We start from the raw sequence: 24,190 nt of genomic DNA, 5'->3' as shown, positions 1-24,190 counted from the left end.
AGCTCAGGCTGCCCTACATTGGGCCCCTGCTAACATCAGAGGGATTGAAAGTGGACCCAGAAAAAGTGACAGCCATCAGACAGATGCCTAGGCCTACAGATGTGCAGGGGGTTCAGCGCTTCCTGGGCAGGGTAAACTACCTAGCCAAGTTCTGCAGGCACGCCACCGAGCTCTGCGAGCCACTGCAACAGCTAACACACAAGGACTCACTGTGGGAGTGGTCAGAGACAGGAGTTGGCTTTCAATAAAATCAGGGATACCAGTGCACAGACCCCTCTGCTGAAATACTACAACCCAACAGAGCAGCTTGTACTACAGTGTGATGCTTCAGAGAGTGGGTTAGGAGCAGCCTTGATGCAGGGAGGACAGCCAATAGCATACGCCAGCAGAGCCCTGACAGAGACTTATAAAGGGTATGCACAGGATAGAGAAGGAGCTGCTTGCAGTGTTTGGCATGGAGAGGCACAAGCCTCTAGAGAGCATCATGACAAAGCCTCACCTCAGCACACCAAAAAGACTACAACGCATGCTCATGAGACTCCAAAACTATGAGGTCAGTCTGATACGTTCCTGGAAAACATGAGGACGAACAGCGCCTTGGCGTTTTTCCTAATTTGTTGCATTACAACCTGTAATTTAAATTGATTTTATTTGGATTTCATGTAATGGACATACACAAAACAGGCCAAATTGGTGAAGTGAAAAAAAACTTGTTTCAAAAAATTACATGAAAACTAAAACGGAAAGTGGTGCGTGCATATGTATTCACCCCCTTTGCTTTGAAGCCCCTAAATAAGATCTGGCGCAACCAATTACCTTCAGAAGTCACATAATTAGTTAAATAAAGTCCACCTGTGTGCAATCTAAGAGTCACATGATCTGTCACATGATCTCAGTATATGTACACCTGTTCTGAAAGGCTCCAGAGTCTGCAACACCACTAAGCAAGAGGCACCACCAAGCAAGCGCCACCATGAAGACCAAGGAGCTCTTCATGGTGTTGTGGAGAAGTACAGATCAGGGTTGGGTTATAAAAAAATATCCAAAACTTTGAACATCCCATGGAGCACCATTAAATCCAGTATTAAAAAATGGAAAGAATATGGCACCACAACAAACCTGCCAAGAGAGGGCCGTCCACCAAAACTCATGGACCAGGCAAGGAGGGAATTAATCAGAGAGGCAACAAAGAGACCAAAGATAACCCTGAAGTAGCTGCAAAGCTCCACAGTGGAGATTGGAGTATCTGTCCATAGGACCACTTTAAGCCGTACACTCCACAGAGCTGGGCTTTATGGAAGAGTAGCCAGAATAAAGCCATTGCTTAAAGAAAAAAATAAGCGAACACATTTGGTGAGAACACCATCCCCACAGTGAAGCATGGTGGTGGCAGCATCATGTTGTGAGGATGTTTTTCATCGGCAGGGACTGGGAAACTGGTCAGAATTGAAGGAATGATGGATAGAGCTAAATAGAGGGAAATTCTAGAGGGAAACCGGTTTCACTCTTCCAGAGATTTGAGACTGGGATGGAGGTTTACCTTCCAGCAGGACAATGATCCTAAGCATACTGCTAAAACAACACTAGAATGGTTTAAGGGGAAACATTTAAATGTCTTGGAATTACATAGACCAATGCCCAGACCTCAATCCAACTGATAATCTGTGGTATGACTTAAAGATTGCTGTACACCAGCGGAACCCATCCAACTTGAAGGAACTGGAGCAGTTTTGCCTTGAAGAATGGCCAAAAATCCCAGTGGCTAGATGTGCCAAGCTTATAGAGACATACCCCACGAGACTTGCAGCTGTAATTACTGCAAAAGGTTGCTCTACAAAGTTTTGACTTGGGGGGGTGAATAGTTATGCACGCCCAAATCATGTTTTTCGTCTTATTTCTTGTTTGCTTCAAAATAAAAATTATTTCTTCATGCATTGCGCCGACAGAAATAAACATATCTCTGGGAATAAGGGCGGGGGTATATGCTTCATGATCAACAACTCAGTGTAACCATAACAACATACAGGAACTCAAGTCCTTCTGTTCACCTGACCTAGAATTCCATACACTCAAATGCCAACCATATTATCTCCTAAGAGAATTCTCGTCAGTTATCGTCACAGCTGTGTATATGCCCCCTCAAGCAGATAACACAATGGCCCTCAAGAAACTTTACTGGACTCTATGTAAACTGGAAACTATATATCCTGAGGCAGCATTTATTGTAGCTGGGGATTTTAACAAAATCAGCTTATTGATTGTGGCACTCACGAGGACGATACACTGGACCACTGATACTCTAACTTCCGTAATGCGTACAAGGCCCTCCCTTCAGCAAAACCGACCATGATTCCATCTTGCTCCTACCGTCCTATAGGCAGAAATTCAGACAAGCTGTACCCGTGACTAGAACCATTCAATGCTGGTCTGGCCAATCAGAATCCACGCTTCAAGATTGTTTTGATCATGCGGACTGGGAAATGTTCCGGGCAGCCTCAGAGGATAACATTGATCTATACGCAAATTCGGTGAGTGAATTTGTAAGGAAGTGCATTGGAGATGTTGTACCCACTGTGACTATAAAACCTACCCTAATCTAAAACCTTGGATGGATGGTGGCATTCATGCAAAACTGAAAGTGCGAGCAATTGAAAGAGGATTGGGAATATGGCAGAATATAAAGTGTAGTTATTCCCTCCGCAAGGTAATCAAACAAGCAAAATGTCGGTATAGGGACAAAGTGGAGTCACAATTCAACAGCTCAGACACGAGACAGATGTGGCAGGGTCTACAGGCAATTACAGACTACAAAAAGAAAACCAGCCACGTCACGGACACCAACGTATTGCTTCCAGACAAACTAAACACCTTCTTTGGAGGATAATACAGTGCACCACTGCATCTCAGTGCTAGAGGTGTCATTACAGACCCTGGTTCAATTTCAGGCTGTATCACAACCGGCTGTGATTGGGAGTCCCATAGGGCAGCGCACAATTGGCCCAACATCGCTGGGGTAGGCTGTCATTTTAATTAAGAACTTACTCTTAACTGATTTTCCTAGATTGAAATCAGAATTGTCAAACAGTTCTGAGAGCAGAACAGTCTCCCAGATATCACAGGAGTGTTGAAAGGACAATTGACTCAACAGGCAAAGCTACAATTATACTGAACAAAAATATAAACGCAACATGTAAAGTGCTGGTCCCATGAGCTGAAATAAAAGATCCCAGAAATGTTCCATATGCACAAAAAGCTTACATCTGTTAAAGAGCATTTCTCCTTTGCCAAGATAATCCATCTACCTGACAGGTGTGGCATATCAAGAAACTGATTAAACACCAGGATCATTACACAGGTGCCCATTGTGCTGGGGACAATAAAATGTGCAGTTTTGTCACACAACACAATGCCACAGATGTCTCAAGGTTTGAGGGAGCGTGCAATTGGAATGCTGACTGCAGGAATGTCCACCAGAGCTGTTGCCAGGCAATTGAATGTTAATTTATCTACCATAAGCCACCTCCAACGTCATTTTAGACGGTCAGGTCCAACAAAAGTATGAGCTCCTGCTGTTGTTTTCCCAATGAGAACACAATCCCTGTATCCAAATCCAGACTCAAATACATCAAGATACAGTATTCAATGTCTGTCGGCCGTAGGCCACTGAAACTCAAATATATCTTTCACATATCTTTTCTTCTCCCACACGGTCTATGTTTCATGTATGTTTAAACCATTCACACTCATGCATTGCATAAAAAGTGTCTTAGATATTGTTGTTTAACATTAAGCTATAGAAAGCATTTCCCCTTAAGTGACAAACTCTCTAGAAGTAGAAAAAGCTGTTTTTAACCTCAAGTCAGTAAATGAACATCCTCATTGTTATGGAGCCTTGAGGGTCCCTGAATGAAAAAGCATGGTGTGAGATTATCAGACAGTGACTGACACACATCACTGCATACAGACACCCTTCTGTTTAATTCAATACAAACAACTTCAGGGAATGACAAGTGAACAACCATTTCAATCTCAATCCATACATTAACAATCAACAAGATAAATTATGAAACCGTCAAGTGCAAATCATTACACAAATCATTTCAATTTTTCTATTCCAAACAACATTCCAACTACTTCAAATAGGCAGCAAAATACTGCTGTGTAAAAAAACAAGGTTGAGAAATACAGAACGGACCCTTCATTAATCCCCCATGACCATGAAATTAACATATTTCAAATATAGTACTACATTAAATAAAACATTGTATTTTATTTACAGTAGCACAGCATAGTAATTCATTTCAAACTGGGGACTAAATCATAGTATTTAAACTATTATTGAATATTACATTAGAGCATTTCAAATATATGACTGTGATTTATGTACAATAGACAATGTGTTCTTCTAGGATCTCATGGAGTCTGAATCCATACCCTGGGCTTTAGCCTGTAGGGAGAGAGAGAATGAGAGAGACGGAACAAAATGGAGAACAAGACCCCAAAAAATGACAAGAGAGCAGGGTCAGTTGAATACTCACCAACTGAAATTGAAGTCAGTGACATACATACATTTTTGTAAAACCATTGTTGATGCCTATCACCTGCAGGCGTTTGTATTTCTTGGCCAGGTCAACGTTGGTGCGTCCCGGCTGGAACGGATAGGCCCAAAGGATGGAGTTCCAGGATGGACCAAACCGCTCTATACCGCGACACAGATAACTCTCCTCCTCACGGCTGAAGTTCCTCCTCTCCCTCCTCTGTAAATAGATAGAGGTCGCTAAAGACAGACCTGGCTCAAGAGCAGACAGGCTATGTGCACACTGCCCACAAAATGAGGTGGAAACTGAGATGCACTCCCTAACCTCCTGCCAAATGTATGACCATATTAGAGAGACATTTCCCTCAGATTTCAGACCCACAAAGAATTTGAAAACAAATCACATTTGGGTTACCTCCCATATCTATTGGGTGAAATTCCACAGTGTGCATCACAGCAGCACGATTTGTGACCCGTTTCCACAAAAGGGCAACCAGTGAACAAACACCATTGTAAATACAACCTATATTTGTTTATTTATTTTCCCCTTTGTACTTGAATGATTTGCACATCATTACAACACTGTATATATACAACATTTTACATGTTGTTATGTAAGTAATGTTTACTGTTTATTTTCCATTTCACTTGCTTTGGCAATATACACGTTTCCTATAAAGCCCCTTAAACTGAAATTGAATTGAGAGAGGGGGGGGTCAATGTACAAGGAATGTAGGAGAATGCAGGGTAAAGAACAGTAAGAGAGAGAGACAGACAGACAGAGGACATGAGACAAAACACAAACACACCTCATTGGTATTCACCCTCTTTTCCTTGGTTTTGGAACTGCTCTGCTGCAAGACAGAGGACACCATGACACACATACCTCTGGATAACATTCCCCTACTACACACACACACACTGGCATAGTGGTCTCTGCTCCCACATTACCTGATTACTAGAACACTGGTCGTTCTATACAGTCCATCCACTATAGATTAACCTCCAATTCAACACTCACTTCTACAGAGACATCTGGATACAGTCACAAACTCCCGACATACTCATTTCTCTTACAGTCAAAGATGGGTTTCCCATAGAAAGAGTCTTCTGCTGATCATCCATGACACCGTCCTCCCCATCCATGACACCGTCCTCCCCACCGTCCTCCTCATCCATGACACCGTCCTCCCTTCTGTCTGCGTGTGTGTGTGAAAGTGTGAGAAAAAAAAGAAAGAGGGAGACAGTAAGCAAAGAACAGACATGTCAAGCCTCATTGTGAGCAGAGACCAACAGCTCACAGAGCTCATTGAGGTAAACAGAGACACAATCAAATAAAGAGACAATACAATCTCTCCCTCTTTTTCTTCTTCATTGGAAGTGACATTAGGTCATCAGTCAGGCCTAATACAGCTGCCTGCTACCAGAACAATAGAACACAGAAGAGATTCACTGACCAGAGAGGGAAAATGGGAGAAATAAGGATAAATGGAGCATGAGAGAGGGGCAGAGAGAGAGTGCGGGGGGGGGAGAAAGCAAGAGAGAAAAACAGAGAGAGGGAAAGTGGGTTAGAGAGCAAAAGAAAAACAAACAGACAAAGAAAGAGTGTAGTATTTCTTTGGAGGAAAGGTGCTCAAAAAGAGCAGAGTAAATCTGTGAATCAACACACAGAAGAGGTGGATACTGCTACACGATTAGAGCGCTATAAGAGTGTAAACTAGCTAGTGTTGTACAACTGTACTGGTATAGAACAGTGTCAACTAGCTGGAGTTGTACAACTGTACCTCTCTAGAACAGTGTAAACTAGCTGGAGTTGTACAACTGTACTGGTATAGAACAGTGTAAATTAGCTGGAGTTGTACAACTGTACCTCTCTAGAACAGTGTAAACTAGCTAGTGTTGTGTTATACAGCTGTAGATGTCAGTAACAGAGTTGACTAGCGATCAGCCAGTGTGAGAAGATTTCTCTGTGCTACAAGGAATACACTGGAGACCAGGAATCCCACGGGGGAAAAACACATTCAATTCGCATATTAGTTGTAACTTCATAGCAGCCTGTTACCAGCATCTAACTTAAAGGGTAAATCCACTCATTAGTCCACTGTTGATACAGTCCCAAAATCTTTTGCATGTAAGCAGACAATTTTCTAAATATTGGACTTTTGCCGCTCTGGATCCAGAGGTTCCGGGGCCTTCGTCCGTGGTGACTTCCCAATCAAGATCGGATCCAGAGGTACCTGCTTCTTCATTCTCGGCTCTGTTTCCCTCTCCGGTGGCTTCTACCTCGGGTTCAGATCCTAGGAACTCCCAGCCTCACTAGACCATGAGGCTGCCTGAGAGAACAGCCCATTCAACATCACCAACTGTCATCATATGCAGCTCTATGATAAGAAACATCTCGGTCCCCAAGGCAAAAACCCTGTGCTACCAAGGAGCATGAGTACAGGACATAACAAGGCTGCTTCCCGCTGTTCTACCACAGATGCCGGGAGCTGACACTGTCGTAGTCCATGTGGGGTCAAACGACATCAGGAGGGCTAGCTCAGAACATTTGAAAATTGATTTTAAAATAACTGATTTTAGTATTAAAAGACTCCAAAAACACCCAATAATTTCAGGTCCAGTACCATCGTTGTGAAAGATTCAGCAGACTGCTGGCATTACACATCTGGCTAAAAGACTACTGTAGCTCTGCTGGAGTCACTTGTACTGATAACTTTGACACCTTCTGGAAACAGAAGATACTCTACAGGAATGACAGAGTCCATCCAAATCATCTTGGCTCCTGGACTCTGTACATGCATTTCAAGGATGCCTTGAAATAATGACTGGCAAATGATCCAAGACCAGCTCAGTTAAATCAAATTAAAATAAATAAAAAAAATTCACATACACATGGTTAGCAGATGTTAATGCGAGTGTAGCGAAATGCTTGTGCTTCTAGTTCCGACAATGCAGTAATAACCAACAAGAAATCTAGCTAACAATTCCAAAACTACTACCTTATACACACAAGTGTAAAGGGATAAAGAATATGTACATAAAGATATATGAATGAGTGATGGTACAGAGCGGCATAGGCAAGATGCAGTAGATTGTATCGAGTACAGTATATACATATGAGATGAGTATGTAAACAAAGTGGCATAGTTTAAAGTGGCTAGTGATACATGTATTACATAAAGATGCAGTAGATTATATAGAGTACAGTATATATGTATACATATGAGATAAATAATGTAGGGTATGTAAACATTATATTAAGTAGCATTGTTTAAAGTGGCTAGTGATATATTTTACATCAATTCCCATTATTAAAGTGGCTGGAGTTGAGTCAGTGTGTTGGCAGCAGCCACTCAATGTTAGTGGTGGCTGTTTAACAGTCTGATGGCCTTGAGATAGAAGCTGTTTTTCAGTCTCTCGGTCCCAGCTTTGATACACCTGTACTGACCTCGCCTTCTGGATGATAGCGGGGTGAACAGGCAGTGGCTCGGGTGGTTGATGTCCTTGATGATTTTTATGACCTTCCTGTAACATCGGGTGGTGTAGGTGTCCTGGAGGGCAGGTAGTTTGCCCCCGGTGATGCGTTGTGCAGACCTCACTACCCTCTGGAGAGCCTTACGGTTGTGGGCGGAGCAGTTGCCGTACCAGGCGGTGATACAGCCCGACAGGATGCTCTCGATTGTGCATCTGTAGAAGTTTGTGAATGCTTTTGGTGACAAGCCGAATTTCTTCAGCCTCCTGAGGTTGAAGAGGCGCTGCTGCGCCTTCTTCACGATGCTGTCTGTGTGGGTGGACCAATTCAGTTTGTCTGTGATGTGTACGCCGAGGAACTTAAAACTTACTACCCTCTCCACTACTGTTCCATCGATGTGGATAGGGGGGTGTTCCCTCTGCTGTTTCCTGAAGTCCACAATCATCTCCTTAGTTTTGTTGACGTTGAGTGTGAGGTTATTTTCCTGACACCACACTCCGAGGGCCCTCACCTCCTCCCTGTAGGCCGTCTCGTCGTTGTTGGTAATCAAGCCTAACACTGTTGTGTCGTCCGCAAACTTGATGATTGAGTTGGAGGCGTGCGTGGCCACGCAGTCGTGGGTGAACAGGGAGTACAGGAGAGGGCTCAGAACGCACCCTTGTGGGGCCCCAGTGTTGAGGATCAGCGTGGTGGAGATGTTGTTGCCTACCCTCACCACCTGGGGGCGGCCCGTCAGGAAGTCCAGTACCCAGTTGCACAGGGCGGGGTCGAGACCCAGGGTCTCGAGCTTGATGACGAGTTTGGAGGGTACTATGGTGTTAAATGCTGAGCTGTAGTCGATGAACAGCATTCTCACATAGGTATTCCTCTTGTCCAGATGGGTTAGGGCAGTGTGCAGTGTGGTTGAGATTGCATCGTCTGTGGACCTATTTGGGCGGTAAGCAAATTGGAGTGGGTCTAGGGTGTTAGGTTAGGTGATATGGCCCTTGACTAGTCTCTCAAAGCACTTCATGATGACGGAAGTGAGTGCTACGGGGCGGTAGTCGTTTAGCTCAGTTACCTTAGCTTTCTTGGGAACAGGAACAATGGTGGCCCTCTTGAAGCATGTGGGAATAGCAGACTGGGATAGGGATTGATTGAATATGTCCGTAAACACACCAGCCAGCTGGTCTGCGCATGCTCTGAGGGCGCGGCTGGGAATGCCGTCTGGGCCTGCAGCCTTGCGAGGGTTAACACGTTTAAATGTTTTACTCACCTCGGCTGCAGTGAAGGAGAGTCCGCATGTTTTGGTTGCGGGCCGTGTCAGTGGCACTGTATTGTCCTCAAAGCGGGCAAAAAAAGTTATTTAGTCTGCCTGGGAGCAAGGCATCATGGTCCGTGACTGGGCTGGTTTTCTTTTTGTAATCCGTGATTGACTGTAGATCCTGCCACATACCTCTTGTGTCGGAGCCGTTGAATTGCGATTCTACTTTGTCTCTATACTGACGCTTAGCTTGTTTGATTGCCTTGCGGAGGGAATAGTTACACTGTTTGTATTCGGTCATGTTTCCGGTCACCTTGCCCTGATTAAAAGCAGTGGTTCGCGCTTTCAGTTTCACGCGAATGCTGCCATCAATCCACGGTTTCTGGTTTGGGAATGTTTTAATCGTTGCTATGGAAACGACATCATCAACGCACGTTCTAATGAACTCGCTCACCGAATCAGCGTATCCGTCAATGTTGTTGTTTGACGCAATACGAAACATATCCCAGTCCACGTGATGGAAGCAGTCTTGGAGCGTGGAATCAGATTGGTCGGACCAGCGTTGAACAGACCTCAGTTAATCCCTACCATTGTGACAATGAGTTGTATATGTAGCCTAAGAAACAAGGTCCATGAAGTCAATAACTTGCTTGCATAAGATTACATTTATATGCTGACTATCTCTGAAACTCACTTAGATAATACCTTTGATAATACAGTGGTAGCAATACATGGTTATAACATCTACTGAAAAGACAGAAATGCCAAGGGAGGCGGTGTTGCGGTCTATATTCAGAACCACATTCCTGTAAAGCTTAGAGACGATCTAATGTTAAATACTGTTGAAGTAATATGGCTCCAGGTTCATCTGCCTAACCTAAAGCCCATTCTGGTGGGAAGCTGCTACAGACCACAAAGTGCTAACAATCAGTATCTGGATAACGTGTGAAATGCTTGATAATGTACATGATATCAAAAGAGAAGTATATTTTCTGGGTGATTTAAATATTGACTGGCTATCATTAAGCTGCCCACTCAGGAAAAAAGTTCAAACTGTAACCAGCGCCTGCAACCTGGATAGTTACAAACAGCACAGGAATTAAATCATCAACATGTATTGATCACATTTTTACTAACGCTGCAGATATTTTCTTTGAAGCAGTATCCAAATCCATAGGATGTAGTGATCACAACATAATAGACATACCTAGGAAAACCAAAGTTCCAAAGGTTGGGCCTAATATAGTGTATAAGAGGTCATACAATACGTTTTGTAGTGATTCATATGTTGATGATGTAAAGAATATTTGCTGGTCTGTGGTGTGTAATGAGGAGCAACCAGACGCTGCACTTGACGCATTTATGAAACTGCTTATCCCAGTTACTAATAAGCTCACACCCATTAAGAAAATGACGGTAAAAACTTAAATCCCTGTGGATTGATGAGGAATTTAAAAATTGTATGGTTGAGAGGGATGAGACAAAAGGTATGGCAAGTAAGTGTGGCAGCCCAACTAATTGGCAAACGTACTGCAAATTAAGAAATCATGTGACTAAACTAAATAAAACGACCCTACACTATGAAACAAATATCAATTATATAAAGAATTATTTAAAAAAGCTTCCGGGGCAACTTATATTAAAGGGAAAAAGGCCAACTCGGCTCCTTCATTTATTGAATCAGATGGCTCATTCATCACAAAGCCCACTGATATTGCAAACTACTTTAATTACTTTTTCATTGGCACGATAAGCAAACTTAGGGATGACATGCCAGCAACAAACGCTGACACTACACATCCAAGTATATCTGACCAAATTATGAAAGACGAGAATTGTACTTTTGATTTCTGTAAAGTCAGTGGGGAAGAAGTGAAAAAATGGATGTCTATCAACAATGACAATCCACCAGTGTCTGACAATCTAGATGGAAAATTACTGAGGATAATAACAGTTGATATTGAAACTCCTATTTGCCACATATTCAATTTAAGCCTACTAGAGAGCATGTGCCCTCAGGCCTGGAGGGAAGCTAAAGTCATTCCGCTACCAAAGAATAGCAAAGCCCCCTTTACTGGCTCAAACAGCTGACCAATCAGCCTGTTTCCAACCCTTAGTAAACTTCTGGAAAAAATTTAGTTTGACCAGATACAATGCTATTTTACAGTAAACAAATTGACAACAGACTTTCAGCATGCTTATAGGGAAGGACACTCAACAAGCACAGCACTTACACAAATGACTGATGATTGGCTGAGAGAAATTGATGATAAAATGATTGTGGGGGCTGTCTTGTTAGACTTCAGTGCAGCTTTTGAAATTATTGATCATAGTCTACTGCTGGAAAAAACCTGTGTGTTATGGCTTTACACCCCCTGCTATAATGTGGATAAATAGTTACTTGTCTAACAGAACAGTGTTCTTTAATGGAAGCCTATCAACTATAATCCAGTTAGAACCAGGAATTCCCCAGGTTAGCTGTTTGGGCACCTTGCTTTTTTCAAATTTTACTAAAGACATGCCATTGACTGAGTAAAGCCAGAGTTTCTATATATGCCGATGACTCAACACTATACACGTCAGCTACTACAGCGGCTGAAATGACTACAACACTCAACAAAGAGCTGCAGTTAGTTTCAGAGTGGGTGGAAAGGAATAAGTTTGCCCTAAATATTTCTAAAACTAAAAGCTTTGTATTTGGAACAAAACAGTCACTAAACCCTAAACCTCAACTAAATCTTGTAATAAATAATATGGAAATTGAGCAAGTTGAGATGACTAAACTGCTTGGAGTAACACTAGATTGTAAACTGTCATGGTCAAAACATATTGATGCAGTAGTAGCTAAGATGGGGAGAAGTCTGTCTATAATAAAGCAATGCTCTGCCTTCTTAACAACACTATCAACAATGCAGGTCCTACAGGTCCTCGCACCTTGACAGTATTCAGTCGTGTGGTCAGGTGCCACAAAAAAGGACTTAGGAAAATTGCAATTGGCTCAGAACAGGGCAGCATGGCTGGCCCTTGGATGTACTCAGAGAGCTAATATTAATAATATGCATGTCAATCTCTCCTGGCTGAAAGTTATGGAGAGATTGACTTCAACTACTTTTATTTATGAGAGGTATTGACGAGAGGTCTACCGATTATGATTTTTCAACGTCGATACCGATTATTGGAGGACCAAAAAAAGCTGATACCAATTAAATCGGCCAATTAATATATATATATATATATATATATATATAGTAATGACAATTACAACAATACTGAATGAACACTTATTTTAACTTAATATAATACATAAATAAAATACATTTTCCCAAATAAAAAATGAAACAATTTGGTCAATTTGGTTTAAATAAATGCAAAAACAGTGTTGGAGAAGAAAATAAAAGTGCAATATGTGCCATGTAAAAAAGCAAACGTTTCAGTTCCTTGCTCAGAACATGAGAACATATGAAAGCTGGTGGTTCCTTTTAACATGAGTCTTCAATATTCCCAGTTAAGAAGTTTTAGGTTGTAGTTATTATAGGAATTATAGGACTACTTCTCTCTATACCATTTGTATTTCATATACCTTTGACTATTGGATGTTCTTATAGGCACTATAGTATTGCCATAATCTTGAGAGTTGATAAATCATAAACAGCGCTGTGCTTCAAGCATTGCAAAGAGCTGCTGGAAAATGCAGAAAGTGCTGTTTGAATGAATGCTTACGAGCCTGCTTCTGCCTACCACCGCTCAGTCAGACCACTCTATCAAATATCATAGCATAGACTTAATTATAATTTAATAAACACACAGAAATATGAGCCTTAGGTCATTAATATGGTAAAATCCAGAAACTACCATTTCGAAAACTAAACGTTTATTCTTTCAGTGAAATACGGAACCGTTCCGTATTTTATCGAACAGGTGGCAACCCTAAGTCTAAATATTGCTGTTACATTGCACACCCTTCAATGTTATGTCATAATTATGTAAAATTCTAGCAAAATAATTACGGTCTTTGTTAGGAATAAATGGTCTTCACACAGTTCGCAACGAGCCAGGTGGCCCAAACTGCTGCATATACCCTGACTCTGCTCGCACTGAACGCAAGAGAAGTGACAATTTCCCTAGTCAATATTGCCTGCTAACATTAATTTATTTGATCCAAATATGCAGGTTTAAAAAAATATATACTTGTATATTGATTTTAAGAAAGGCATTGATGTTTATGGTTAGGAACATTGGTGCAACGATAGTGCTTTTCTTCTTCTTTTGTTAAATCACCCGTTTGGCGAAGTAGGCTGTGATTCGATGATAAATTAACAGGCACCGCATTGATTATATGCAACGCAGGACAAGCTAGTTAAACTAGTATTATCATCAACCATGTGTAATTAACTACCGTAATTTCTGGACTATTAAGCGCACCTGAATATAAACCGCACCCACTGATTTAAAAAAAAATACATGTATTTTGTACATAAGCCGCAGGTGCCTACCGGTACATTGAAACAAATTAACTTTACAAGGCCTTTAAACGAAACACGGCTTGTAACAAAAATAAATAGGCTTTAACGAAACATGGCTTGTGTTTAAAATTAAACAGTAGCCTACCAAGGAAGTCATTGGTCACTATCTTCCTCCTCCTGTGCACTGAAACCACTGAAGTCATCTCCTTCGGTGTCGGAGTTGAATAGCCTCAGAATTGCTTCATCCGATGTTGGATCGTTATCATTGTCGCTCACGTCACTTTCATCCGGAGGCAAATTCCCCGCTGAGCTCATGCTGCCCTCAACAACACGCAGCAGTCCAGCCTTTCGAAACCCGTTGATGATAGTGGATTTTTTGACAATGCTCCACGCTGTCTGGACCCACTGGCAGACTTGACCATAAGTGGCTCTTCGCATGCGGACCGTTTTAGTGAAGGATTTCTCCCCACTTGTCATCCAAGCGTCCCACTGAACACGGAGCGCCACCTTAAATGCACGATTTACACTGATGTCGAGTGGCTGCAAATACTTTGTTGTGCCCCCCAGGAATCACAGCTGGAATTGAGTTTGTCCTCTTGATGGCTTCTTTCACAGAATCTGTTATGTGGGCCCTCATGCTGTCCAACACGAGCAATGCCTTGTTCTTGTGAAAGAATCCTCCCGGTCGCTTGCCGTAACACTCCGTATGCCATTCATGCATTAGGCCTTCCGTCATCCATCCTTTCTTGTTGACTTTCACAACAATTCCTCTCGGGAATTGTTCTAGTTGCATCGTCATGCATTTTAAAAATCAACATCAGTGGAAGCTTTTCTCCCGATGCCGTGCAGCTCAGAACACAGGTGAAGTGCGTTTTTTCATGCCCAGTTGTTTTCAGCGTGACGGATGATTCGCCTTTCCTGTTGACAGTCCGAGTGAGAGGCAGGTCAAAAGTCAGAGGAACCTCCTCCATATTTATGATGTTGTGCGGGCCGATGGAATGCTCCTCTATCTTTGCATCAGTGAATTTGCGGAAGTTTTAAACTTTTTCCTCGTAGGCGGGAGGGAGCTGCTGACACAGACTTGTCCGTACCCTGATGGACAGGCCTTTACGTCTCATAAATCTTAGACACCACGATGGTCCACCTCTAAAATCCTCAAACTACATTGCGGTGGCGATTGTTTTGGCTTTCAGTCGGATCTGCACAGTTGAAACATCTCGGCCGTCTGCTCTCTGTGTGTTGACCCAGTCTTCAAGCTCATTTTCTAGTTCGGGCCATCTGCTTTTCTTCCCTCTGAAAGCTTTTGTGGTCTTTTTGCACTGAGTCAGTTCCTCACGCTGCTGTTTCCAACGTCTTATCATCGACTCATTAAGGCCAAGCTCCCGTGCAACAGCTCTATTTCCTTTTCCAACAGCCAGATCGATCGCCTTCAACTTGAAAGCTGCATCATATGCATTTCTCTGTGTCTTTGCCATGATGAGGGTGACAAAATGACTACCGTAATCAGAATGATGGGAAGTTTGAGCGCGCTCGATTTACGTCACATTATGTGACGGTACTCAGTTTTTTGGCGGCATGAATCTTGTGAAAGCGGGAAAAATCCATAAATTAGCCGCGTCATTGTATAAACCGCAAGGTTCAAAGCGTGGGAAAAAAAGTAGCGGCTTATAGTCCAGAAATTACGGTAGTGATTATGTTAAGATTGATTTTTATAAGTTTAATACTATCTAGCAACTTACCTTGGCTCCTTGCTGCACTCACGTAACAGGTGAGTGCAGTGGATTGCAACGTAATCGATTGTTATGAAAGCTTGAATCGGCCCTAATTAATCGGCCATGCCATTAATCAGCCAGACCATGCCGATTAATCGGTCGACCTCTAGTATTGACACTACTAGTACACAGCTCGGACACCCATGCATACCCCACAAGACATGCCACAAGAGGTCTCTTCACATTCCCCAAGTCCAGAACAGACTATGGGAGACACACAGTATTACGTAGAGCCATGACTACATGGAACTCTATTCCACATCAAGTAACTGACGCAAGCAGTAAAATTAGATTTTAAAAAACCTTATGGAACAGCGGGAACTGTGAAGCAACACAAACATTGGAACAGACACATGCATACACACACAATAACATACGCACTATGTGGAAGTGGTGGTGTAGGGACCTGAAGGCACAGTGATGATGCCACACACACACAGATGATACATGAGAAACGATACGGTTATCTCATTATTGGCTGGGTAAAATAAAGGCTAAGGTGTTGTCATGGTGTCTGAACATAAGGTACCTCCTCTCTCTTGCCCCCTGCTGGTCACAGAAGAGAGGCTCTTCATCAGACCTTTATGCAAAGGATTCCGAGCGATACCTTCACATGGACCACAGGTCTCAAGGGGAGTGAGACTCACATCTAAGAGAGAAAACAGGGAGGGGCGAGAGAACTATATAATATATTATTGTTTTCACAGAAAAGACAGAGGGGATATGCAAATATTTTGTTGAGATGGTGAATCTTACGGTTGTGATCAGTGTTGCGTTGTCCGCTGTTGGTTGAGAAGCTCCTAAGGAGGGTTCCTTTACAGACAGGAGTCAGACTGGCCTCTGTTGCAACAGGACACATATCCCAATTCAAATCACATCGGTGTGTGGGTGTGTTCAGCACTTCAGGAATCTTATCTCTGCAGTGATCCCAGACGCTCTGTGTCCCTCGCTGAGTCTCTCTCTGTCCCGTTGTGTGTATTTCTCTCCTCCTGCGTATATCTCGGAGGTGCTGTGTGTAGCTGTGTGTGGCCTGCTGCAATACCAGGTGCAGGTCACAGCTGTGGGGACAGTTCCTTTGGAGGACAGGGAACGACCGGCTGGTCACCAAACCGAACACACAGCCTAGGGAGAAGGAAACAGCTGGGTGAACACGGTTTTGCTAAGAGACAGTTAAGCTTTTTTCAGAGCTATAGATAAATAGATACACTACATGAACAAAAGTATGTAGACAGCTACTTGTCAAACATCTCATTCCAAAATCATGGGCATTAACATGGAGTTGGTCCCCCCCTTCTATAACAGCCTCCACCATTCTGGTACGGCTTCCCACTAGTTGTTGGAACATTGCTGCGGGGACTTGCTTCCATTCAGCCACAAGAGCATTAGTGAGGTCGGGCAACGATGTTGGGTGATTAGGCCTGGCTCGCAGTCGGCGTTCCAATTCATCCAAAAGGTGCCACAAAGTTGTAAGCACAGAATTGTCTAGAATGCTGTAGAGCTAAGATTTCCTTCGCTGGAACTAAGGAGCCTGAACCATGAAAACCAGGCCCAGACCATTATTCCTCCTCCGCCAAACTTTACAGTTGGCACTATTGGGGCAGGTAGTGTTGTACTGGCATCTGCCAAACCCCGATTCATCTGTTGGACTTCCAGATGGTGAAGTGTGATTCATCACTCCAGAGAAAGCGTTATCAATGCTCCAGAGTCCAATGGAGGCGAGCTTTACACCACTCCAGCCGACACTTGGCATTGCGCATGTTGATCTTAGGTTTGTGTGCCGCTGGTCAGCCAAGGAAACCCATTTCATAAAGCTCTCGATGAACAGTTCTTGTGCTGACGTTGCTTCCAGACGCAGTGTCGAACTCAGTAGGTAGTATTGCAAATGATGACAGATTATTTGTACGTGCTACACGCTTCAGCAATCCGCGGTCCGGTTCTGTGAGCTTGCGTGGCCTACCACTTCGCGGCTGAGCCGTTGTTGCTCCTAGACGTTTCCACTTCACAATAACAGGACTTAGAGTTGACCGAGGCAGCTCTAGCAGGGCAGAAATTTGACAAACTGACTTGTTAGAAAGGTGGCATCCTATGACGGTGCCACGTTGAAAGTCACTGAGCTCTTCAGTAAGACCATTCTACTGCCAATGTTTGTCTATGGAGATTGCATGGCTGTGAGCTCTATTTTATACCTGTCAGCAACGGGTGTGGCTGAAACAGCCAAATACAATCATTTCAAGGGGTGTACACATATTTTTGTATACATAGTGTAGACAGTTTTGCATTGTCACTTTATCCCATTGACATTTTTGTACCTTCCTCATCCAACGGTTTCTTCTGCCTGCTCATTCCTGGCTTGCCTGGAGCTGGGCACTTGAACACTTGGCTAAAACACACACCATGAGGGAGAGAAGAATGGTACATAAATTACATTTCTTACATACCATCGACATGAAACACTTCACAAGAATCATGTTTCAATAAATACAGCATTTGCATATAGTGCAGAGTGCTGACCTGTGTGTGTGTGTCTGGGAGTGTCCTTCTAGTGGACTGGAGGAGGAAGGGACCAGTGTTCCTGTCCCCAGATATACAGAACACCTCTCATCCTCTCCATCACAGGGCTGCCCAGGGACACTAGCTCTACCAGGTCCAGCATAGCCCACGGCTGACACAGACGGTGTGTGAGCCTGCTCTCTCATGCCAAGGTGCTTGTCTCTGCGGTTCTCGGTCTGTGTGTGTGATGCTGTGTTTGTGCCTTTCTCTGTGAGTGTGCTTGTGTAGAGAGGATAAGTATTTCTCTTAGCTGCCAAGCCCCTGTCCTTCTCTGGTTGTGTGTTTCCAAGTGTGTACACGTGCAGAGTGGTGTGCCTTTGTGTGTGTGTTCTCTTCTCCCTCTCACTCTCTCTGCTGCTGTGGCTGGGTTTCTGAGGCTCCTCACTGGTCTGTCTCCTTACACGCTTCTGATCAAAACACACACACACCTTGACACTTAACTTACTATAAAATACCCAAGAGAGTCAGTGCTCTTGGAGAGCCTAGTACAGTGTCTGTAAAATAGATTGGTCCTGTCCAGAAACAACATGTCACAGGGCAAGGTGGAGCTACCATATTTCTTATTATACCTATCCAATTCCTTCAGATTGACATGACGTCCCCTAGAGGGTAGGGGTTGTTTCTGGACAGGACCATTGTGTGTGGAGTGGACCAGAGCTGTGTTAGACCCGCACCGTTAGGTCCTGCCCTGTGTTTGTAGGTTGATTCTCCTCTAGGACTCTATGGTGTAGATCCTCTCTCTCTCCATCCCCACCCCTCCCCACTAGAACCGGCCGGACTGGGGTGTGTTCACAGGACATCCCCCTCTCTTCTCCTCCTCCCTCCTCTCTTCTCTCTTGACCCCAACTCTCTACTCCTCTCCAACGCTCTCTTTCCTCATACCTCCTGTCTCCATTCCACTCCTGGTATGGTAAAGAGGTGTGGTGAGGGGGTAGGGATAAGGATGGGGGTAGAGGTAGGGGTAAAAGTAGCTCCTTCCTCTCCCATTCTGCAGGGTTCTGTCGGTCTGGGGAACTTGGTTCAACCCCCTCCCACTCCTCCTCCGCTCCCTGTTCAACAACCCCAACACACACACAATGACATCGTTGAATAATATAGGACTAGAATTAGATGCAGAAGGCTTTCACTTCTCTTCACGAAAATGTAAGTTATTATTTTTATTTGTTTGATTGAATGGTTATGGGTCTGAATAAATAACCGCTATAGCCTACCGCCAGCGCACGTTCGCTCTTCTTTCAAACTACCTTCTATTGGCTGCTGTATTTAACATTAAGCAAACAAGAGCTTGCATCCCTCTTCAAATAGTTTATTGGTATAAGAAATACAAACAAAAAAAATGTCCAGAACGCTATTCTAGTCTAGATTATCCTGCATGGGAGAAGCCAGTGGAGCACAGGTGCATTTGTTTTGCACAAGAGACAGAGGCTATACGTTAGAAGCTTATTATGCATAACCCATCATTAATTAGCTAAATATAAGGCTAATACTGCATTGAATGTATTACCTGAAAGAGGTAGGCTAGGACATCTATATATAGGGCTATATATCAATGTATGTTTTTTATTTGATTTAACTAGGCAAGTCAGTTAAGAACAAAATCTTATTTACAATGACGACCTACCAAACTGAGTGGTTCTAGCCCTGAATGCTGATTGGCTGAAAGCTGTGGTATATCAGACCGTATATCACGTGTATAACAAAACATTTATTTTTAATGCTCCAATTATGTTGGTAACCAGTTATTAATAGTAATAAGGCACCTCGGGTGTTTGTGATATATGCCAATATACCACGGCTAAGGGCTGTGTCCAGGCACTCTGCGTTGCGTTGTGCATAACAGCCCTTAGCCGTGGTAAATTGGCCATATACCACACCCCCTGGTGCCTTATTGATTAACTAGAACATGATTATCTATTTTGGATGCAATTTGAATGGAGTTAATGGAGAGAAAGAGAGTGCTTGGGCGTGCACTGATTTAAAGCAACGATATTCGAGTGACTCTGCAACTGCAACAAAATTGTAAAAGTATTTACAATTAAAAAACAAGGTGACCCCCAAAAGATGTGCATTTGTTCTTTATATTACTGTAGACTATGCTGCAGCAAATGCAGGCCTACAGCACCTGTCACAAGAAAAAAAGTTAACATGATGAGATGATAGGTCTACATGCATAGTGAACTGCTCTCCATACTGAGATGGGCTGTCTGTCGCCACCCTGAGTGTTGATAATTCATCATGCAATTTAACAGTTACATTTCATGCTGTTCATATAAATAATGTATTATAATTGACCAGTTTCTCGCAGTTATTTATCCCGGGAAAAGAGAATGGTCTTGGGCGGTAAATCCCAGTAACCAGTTTCCTGCCATGTATATGTGTGTGTGTGGTGTAATATACCTGAGCCTGTTGTCTCTCCAGCTGGTTGATCCTGTGCAGCATGTCTCGTGCTGACTTCCAGTACCCCTCCATGTCCACAGGGGGCTCCAGCTCTGCAGTCTGACCCTGAGACTCCCCATGAACCGCACCGCGCAGAAACACAGCTGGGAGGACAGGGAGGAGCAGGATGAGAGGAAAGACAATGCTACGGACATAATGAAATGGGTAGACTCACTTCAACACTGACATCTGATGTTTGCATACAGGCCTGTGTGTGTACTCACTAGCCTGTCTGCAGGTCTGTAGTATGAAGGCAGCAGCCTTCCTGAGCTCTTCACTGGTAGACTCAGTCAGTAGAGTGATGAGGGACAGGCCTCCACACTGTAAGAACTGAGACCGGTGCTCCTCTAGAAGAGAGAATTTAATTAAATAAATACTGTAGTTATCACAGTTATTACTGTACAGTTATCATTGTTGTAATAACTTAATGTTTTCTTTGGAATTGTAAGATGTTTTATCGTCATTATTTGATGCAAATAAAGCTGTGCGTCCCAGCCATACCAGAAGCCTCAGTGCAGTGTCCCAGGGTGAGTATGACAATGAGCCTGTCTTGGGGCTCCAGGCTGGGGCTGGACAGCAGGGAGTGGAGCTGAGGAACCAAACCATAACCTGCCAGACCTGACGCCAACACAGCTACGCATAGTAGAGGGAGAGAGGATCAAATGGACAGGTTACCTAAGGAGGGCTGGTTTACATGGCTGTATGAGAGTGAGTTCGCCCTAGCAGTAGGGGAGAGGGGTTGATTTGGGATTCAGGGATTGAGTCACTCACGGTTGTCAATGATGCAGGCTGACAGGGTCTTGGTCATGATGACAGACAGCTGACAGGCCAATGGGCTGTGGGAGGCATCAGAGGCTAAGCGAATCAGAATGAGTGTCAGATTTCCGAGCCCGCCGACTGTGGAAAAACTATCCTGAGCACAATCTGTGAGAGGGGTCGAGAGAGATAGATAGTGGGAGACACAGAGATAGGAGATGAATACAGAATAATGAGTGTTCAGATAAACCAAAACCATCTACACTGTAGCCTCTACAGACTAAAGGCCTGCACCCATCCTTCCTTAACACCAGGGAGAGAAAGAGAGAGATATAAACCTTCATTTGAACAGTTACCAAAACGATCTAGGACACTAATCTCTACAGACTGAAGGTCTGCATCTATCTTTAAGATCTTTGCCTGGCCGCCCTAGAAATAGAAACAACACTGCACTTATAAAACTACTCGGATTACAATTACAAACTGTCCATTGCAAAAGCAACCTAAGTATTCTGTGTGTGACAAGACAACTCAAGAAAATCTGTTAAAAAGGCTAACTAACCTACCTTTTCAATCACAAGATACTGATACATACAGTAGGTAAGTAACTGACTCTAAACATTAGTGTCAGTGTATCATCCCTGTTTTACTCACGGTTGTTGGCAACAGTCATGGATATAAAGGAGCAGATGGGCTGAACCATCTCTGCGTAGGGGTGAGAGAGCTGCTGCAGCCAGCCCTTGACCAGGGGGAAGGCTGACACACACATACGCTGGCTCTCCTCTAGGGAAAGAACATTTTTTTGTCCACCAAGTTACACACATGCATAACCACCCTTGTTTATTTAATGTACAGCTGCATAGAACACTGTACAAGGACACAAATACACACAGACACACACAATACCATTCTGGGGGTTGTTGACACAGCCACAGAGAGCACTGGACACAGATGTCCAGAGTTGGAACAGCTGAGTGACGTTAGCAGGTCTCACTGTGGCCTCACCAGAGAGAGGGAAACTAGTCCTGGGGAGAGAAACAAACATCAATCAACCTGAAATGGAGTTGCCCTGTACAGTTTTACTTTAATACAATGTAATCATCTGCTCATCTCTTGACCATGCTGGTCTTGATTGTAAAATATAATTAGTTGTCTATTTCAACCCATGTCTGCCGGAAACCCAGTGAAGTACATTTCAGTGTTTACCTGAACAAGTCCAGCAGGATATCCAGACAGCCTGAGGTCTGAGCGAACTTCTGGCCAGACCCTGAAGCAGCACACACACAATTAACCACATATGTATGTACAATATATATAGCCTAGTGCTTTTCACATTAACATCAATAAAGCGTTGTTCACACTGGAGGTTTAGAAGTGACTCAAATTCTTTTTTTTGTTGCATATCCAAATCTATTATTTTTCCTGCAAAACTGATTTCAGCATTACGTCCTGCAGTGTGAACAGGGCTTAGGTGCTTCACAGTAACCCAGCTTAGACTTCAAAAATCAAGCACTAGTACAGTGGCAAGGAAAAACTCCCTGGAAGGTAGAAACCTTGAGAGGCACTAGACAGGGGAGCCCCATCCTCCTCTGGCTGTACCAGGTAAAACACCTGCCTGTCATGACAATCACCCTCTGTTCGAAATCAACTCTCAACCCCAGCAGGACCAAAGAAACCCAAAGTCAGTTTTTCCTGTCTGCTCTTACGGTTGTTGGCGACAAGGACAGAGAGCAGGTAGACAGCTACTCTCCTCTGGGTCAGTGGTCTGTCTTGCTGCATCAGACACTCGGCCAGATCACTGAATGTCTCCCTCCTACACAGGGCCTGCTTGCAGTACACTGCACATACACACAGTGGGTTTACAATACACATACGTCAGCATCAGAGAAACTGCTTAAAGTACACTGCCATCATATACACACACACACACCATTGGCCTCTGCCAGCATTCCCAGTGTGAACTGAGCAGTCTCCCTGACCTCTGAGTGAGCACTGGATTTAGAGAGGTTGTACACAAACACCACTCCTCCCATCTCTCTGAAGAAGTCCACATTCTCTTCTGAAACAGAGAGAATCAGTGACATTACATCACTATTAGTGGTTCATTTGTCTATTACATCGATCTACAGAAGATTTGCTGTTTGTGTGGGCGTGTGAGAGACCTCTCTGTTGACAGACGGAGTAGATGGTGAAAAGAGCTTGTTTCTGTGAAGCAGGACATTTCATCTGGTACTTCAGACACTCCAGCAACAAACTCAGATCTGTCTTTGTGGCTGCAAAGTAGAAAAACACATTTTAAAAAGACAAACCAAACAAATAAATTAACAAAAACATAAAGTAGTGTCATGTGTAACATATAAAAGTCCAGCAATAATACTCACCATTACGTTTGCTTATGCTGGAAACATACATTTCCATCTTCAATGGATTGAGCTGCCAGGGTGGGACATGGATATGTTTCAAGAAATAAGGATGCTAGCTAGGACTGTAGGACAGATGTTGTTACCAAAGAAATACAGGCTGTATTAATCTGTGCTGTTGCTGTAACTAGCTAGCTAGCAAGAAAGTACGATCCAAGAGGTTTAGAAACTCTGTGGGATGGTGCTTTCAAAACAACTGGGAAGTTGAAAGACAATAAACAGGTAAAATCATGACGTCGGTGATCTTTAGGTCGGAAACTCCGAGCTCTCGAAAGAGGCCCGAGTTGCAGACTTGGACTGCCAAGTTGGATGACCGTTCAAAACACGGTTTCCCTCCCTCTCAGTTCCCAGTTGTATTTGAGGCCGGATATGTTATGAACGCGGCAGTAGTCACAGATTGTTGTCACCACCTGAGCTAGCTAACGTTAGCTATCTGCTAGTAGATGTGTCACGACTCTCATGAGCGACCTTGCACTAAAAAAACAGCTATCTAGCTACCTGTCTTGTACTTGCCAATTCATCAATACACTTCATGAAT

General features: G+C 43.5%; 1 protein-coding gene across 1 annotated transcript; it reads right to left on the bottom strand.

Annotated features, from left to right (window-relative positions):
- Positions 1 to 4,441: 4,441 nt before the first annotated feature.
- LOC139372472 (telomere repeats-binding bouquet formation protein 1-like) lies at positions 4,442 to 23,834 on the bottom strand. Its single transcript, XM_071112200.1, has 19 exons — positions 23,614 to 23,834; positions 23,395 to 23,505; positions 23,163 to 23,291; positions 22,939 to 23,070; positions 22,439 to 22,499; positions 22,139 to 22,257; positions 21,887 to 22,015; positions 21,248 to 21,400; positions 20,978 to 21,109; positions 20,701 to 20,823; positions 20,438 to 20,580; positions 18,715 to 19,089; positions 18,002 to 18,444; positions 17,800 to 17,870; positions 16,247 to 16,612; positions 16,020 to 16,139; positions 5,615 to 5,736; positions 5,347 to 5,391; positions 4,442 to 4,757 (listed from the first exon to the last, which is right to left on the bottom strand). Exons 1-19 carry the CDS (start codon positions 23,648 to 23,650, stop codon positions 4,554 to 4,556), a joined length of 3,015 nt encoding a protein of 1,004 aa, XP_070968301.1. The 5' UTR covers positions 23,651 to 23,834; the 3' UTR covers positions 4,442 to 4,553.
- Positions 23,835 to 24,190: the final 356 nt, after the last annotated feature.

The sequence above is a fragment of the Oncorhynchus clarkii genome, chromosome 2, assembly GCF_045791955.1.
Source record: "Oncorhynchus clarkii lewisi isolate Uvic-CL-2024 chromosome 2, UVic_Ocla_1.0, whole genome shotgun sequence".
Lineage (NCBI taxonomy): Eukaryota > Metazoa > Chordata > Actinopteri > Salmoniformes > Salmonidae > Oncorhynchus > Oncorhynchus clarkii.
The sequence above is the reverse complement of the archived record's forward strand: the minus strand, read 5'-3'. Positions and strand labels throughout refer to the sequence as shown.